At 38.8% G+C, this 3,605-nt stretch overlaps 1 protein-coding gene across 1 annotated transcript in view; it reads left to right on the top strand.

Annotated features, from left to right (window-relative positions):
* Positions 1-3,605, top strand: part of LOC102242692 (cytochrome P450 4V2) — a 17,125-nt gene that overhangs the window by 10,004 nt on the left and 3,516 nt on the right. Inside the window, exons 4-5 of the mRNA XM_014549356.1 lie at positions 233-328; positions 2,011-2,137. Coding sequence (XP_014404842.1) covers positions 233-328; positions 2,011-2,137 — 223 coding nt within the window. The remainder of the gene's footprint in view (positions 1-232; positions 329-2,010; positions 2,138-3,605) is intronic.

Genomic DNA, 3,605 nt, shown 5'->3' with positions numbered 1-3,605 from the left:
GTCCTTCTGCTAAATTAGGCTCCTGAGAAGCAGTACCCACTGCTAGAGCTTGGAGCAGAGCCAACCTGCCAGGAAGGTCAGAGGGAAGAAGGAGCATGAATAGGGAGTAGGAGAAACAAAAGGTGCAAGAGTGAAAGGGGAAAGGAACAATTCTAAAATATATAAGAATTTATGTCTTTTTTCAAGTGTTTGCCACTGGAAAATAAACACAAGGCATGTGCAAGAATTGAATGGTTGCTTCTCACCCATATTTTGCAGAAACAGCTATGGGCAAGAGTATTGATGCTCAGACTAATGATGATTCTGAGTATGTTCGTGCAGTTTATAGGTAAACGGAGCCCTTCTAATTATTTTTAAAATTGTTATTGATTCAAGCTTTAAAAAATATCGCTAATAATTTTTTGTCTGTGTTGTATCTTTTTCATTGTTTCACAATGAAATATTGAACTAAAAATCAACCTAATCATTTATGCATGTATTTTAACAGTAGAGGATTTATTGCATGAGTTATGACACACCCGGGCTATGGTATAATTTTAAATGATTATTTTATGATATATTGAGAAATTACATTATGATGCTTAGTGATAAAATAAAGATAAAAACAATATTTTTAGCATGATAACCACTAGGTATAAAAAAATTATTCATTAAAAAACTTATAGATATCATTCCAGAATGTTAGCTATGATATTGTTTTGTGTTATCTGCTTCTCTTTCTTGTTTGCATTGTTATTAATTCTCTCTTCCCATATTTTCTGCACTGAGTATGTATTATTTTTTAATTGAAGTAGTCATATTTACTTTGAAAAACTGCTTGAGATTATTCAACTATTACAAGGCAGGGCCAGGATTTGATTTGAGGAATTCTGTGTTTAAGTCCACTGCCCAATTCAGTTTAACACATATTAGCATATAAAATCTGCCATTCATCACACAAGATACTGACTAGTTTTATAGTGGTCCACAGAACAGAATAACAGGGAGACGAGAATTGAAACAAATAAGTATCTACACTAATAAAAGGGTAATATGCTAATTAAACCGGGAGACCGGACATCTCCCAACCATCTGACTTCCTTCCAGACAAAGCCACGGTGGTAGGTACGAAGCAGACGTGGTTAAGGGTGATCAGGCCAGCAGTGAAGGGCAGTTGGGGGCCATGAGGCTATCGGGGAAGGGCATTAGGGGCCATGAGGCTGGCAGGGGAGGGCAGTTGGGGGCCATCAGGCCGACAGGGGAGCGGTTAGGTGGCGATCAAGTCGATAGGCAGACAAGCGGTTAGGAGCCAGCGATCCTGGATTGCGAGAGGGATGTCCCCCGAAGGGTCTCCCGAGGGTTCCCAGATTAGAGAGGGTGCAGGCCAGGCTGAGGGAGCCCCCCCCCCATGCATGATTTTCATGCACTGGACCTCTAGAAAGAAATAAGTAAAATTGATATTTAAGAAGAAAACAGCAATAGGGCCCACAGATTGAGTGACCAGGAAAAGCCACTCTGCAGAATTAGCCTATAAGCTGCTCTTAAAGAGAAGATCATGTCTAGGTCTTTCTGCTCCATCACTGGAAATGTTGAGGGAGGGACTCGGGACAGGGATGTGACAGAGGGGCACTTTCCTGGAGAAGAGGATAGCAGAGGAGTGATCAAGCAAATGCGTGGACATTAAACAGGCAGATTTCACCCCACCCTGTGCTATAAGAGCTACAGGCAGCTTGGGGTGGTCCAGAACTCTCCCTGGAGAAATAGAAGGAGAGATCAGATGGCCATCTAGTAAGGATATTTTCTAATGGATTCTTCATTCCCCTATAGGACCCATTTAATTTTTAAGCTTCCTTGAATGTGTAATAACCCATGCCTTCATTGTTGAGCATAAAGCATAGAGCTCTTGGTAGCCGCTAAGACGAATTATCATCGTTGCCACATATTACCCTCATTGAGACCAGGCACCAAATAGATACTCAAGCAATGCACATTTTTGATATATCAGCTGATACATTTGCATCCTGTTTATAGGATGACTGATTTACTACATCGAAGAATGAAGACGATTTGGTTCTGGCATGACGTATTGTACCTTTTGTTTAAAGAAGGAAGGGACCACAAAAGGAACCTTAAGATCTTACATAATTTTACCACCAATGTAAGTCCTCATTTTTTTTTTATTGTGGACAATCAAACATAACATAAAATTGATCATAATAGCCATTTTAAGTGTGCCATTCAGTGGCATTAGGGGCATTAACAATGTTGTGCAACCTCTACCACTATACTTTCTAGAACTTTTATAAGTGCATGACTCCTATGTTTGTTAAAAAACCCAGTAGTTAATGTTCCCTACTGGGGAGGTTAGTCTACTGGGGGAGGTTGTCTATAAATCAATAATTACAAAATGTGATATGAGCTATGATAGTTTATTAACAAACTGGGTGCTATGCTCAGAGAATAAAGACACAGGGATCTTTGTTATAAGAATCTTCTGAAAAATGTTTGGATTAGGCAATGGTTTTCAAAGACAAAGGGCATTTATAGCAGTATCTTAAACTCGAAAAGATAAAAATTAACTAGATATTACTATTTAATTTTTAATGACAAGTAAACAGCAAGTTTCTGGATATAGTCTATCTTTGTGTTAAAAGTATGTTTATGAAAAGGCAAACTTCAATTGAAAACATGCATTATAATTTAAATGTACAGAGAAAAATGTAATTATATTTATCATTTGATGTAAATTTTAGTTTAAAATATGATGGCATTGCTTCCTGACAATGAGGTACTGCCTCCAGATCAAGTGGTTAGAGTCCCTAGAAGTTAGATGAATGAGATGTTGGAGTGAGCTGCTCCCAGTGGAGTATAGCATAATTGCCTGGCCAAAGGTGAACGGTGAACAGTTTATATTTTATTTGTATAATTATACTTGTCTTCAAATTTCATGCATTGATATCAGTATCAATATTGAATGAATTCCAAATTGGATGGATAATATAAAAAATTGCATGCTGAGTGCCAGGCACTAGGGGTTCCACCAAGAATCAAAGAGAGGACATGGTGCTTGTCTTTACGGAACTTGGGATCTGTTCATGCAAAGCAGAAGCAGGTTTGGACAAGGAGGAGAAAGTTGAAATGTGTAACCAAATTAAGCTCATGGGCTTTCATTCTTTTATTCATTCAACACATACCTGATGAACATTTTTAAAATGCCAAGCAGTGTTCTAAGGTTAGAAATATATCAATGAATAAAGACAAATTTGCTGCTACATTGAAGTTGGAGAAAGTCACTAAACAACAAATACAATGCCAGGTGGTAAGTGAAATAGAAAAAAATGTAAAGTAGGCTTAGGAAGAGAGTGAGTGCTAGGGACTAGGGTAGCAGTGACCCTGACAGTGTGACATTGTGCAACTGAGATCTAAAACTAGGGTGGAAGCTAGTCATGCTGGCTTCTGAGGCAATAGCATTCTACGCAGAAGGAGTGACAAGCATACAGGGTGAATCTTTTCTCCAATGCAACACGTAATTAGAATTACCTATAATTAGTCTATTATATAATGACTAGAGGCCCGGTGCACAAAAATTTGTGCACTCGGGGGGGGGGGGGGGGGGGGCCCTCAAC

The sequence above is a fragment of the Myotis brandtii genome, unplaced genomic scaffold, assembly GCF_000412655.1.
Source record: "Myotis brandtii unplaced genomic scaffold, ASM41265v1 scaffold5483, whole genome shotgun sequence".
NCBI classification, from domain to species: domain Eukaryota; kingdom Metazoa; phylum Chordata; class Mammalia; order Chiroptera; family Vespertilionidae; genus Myotis; species Myotis brandtii.
The sequence above is the reverse complement of the archived record's forward strand: the minus strand, read 5'-3'. Positions and strand labels throughout refer to the sequence as shown.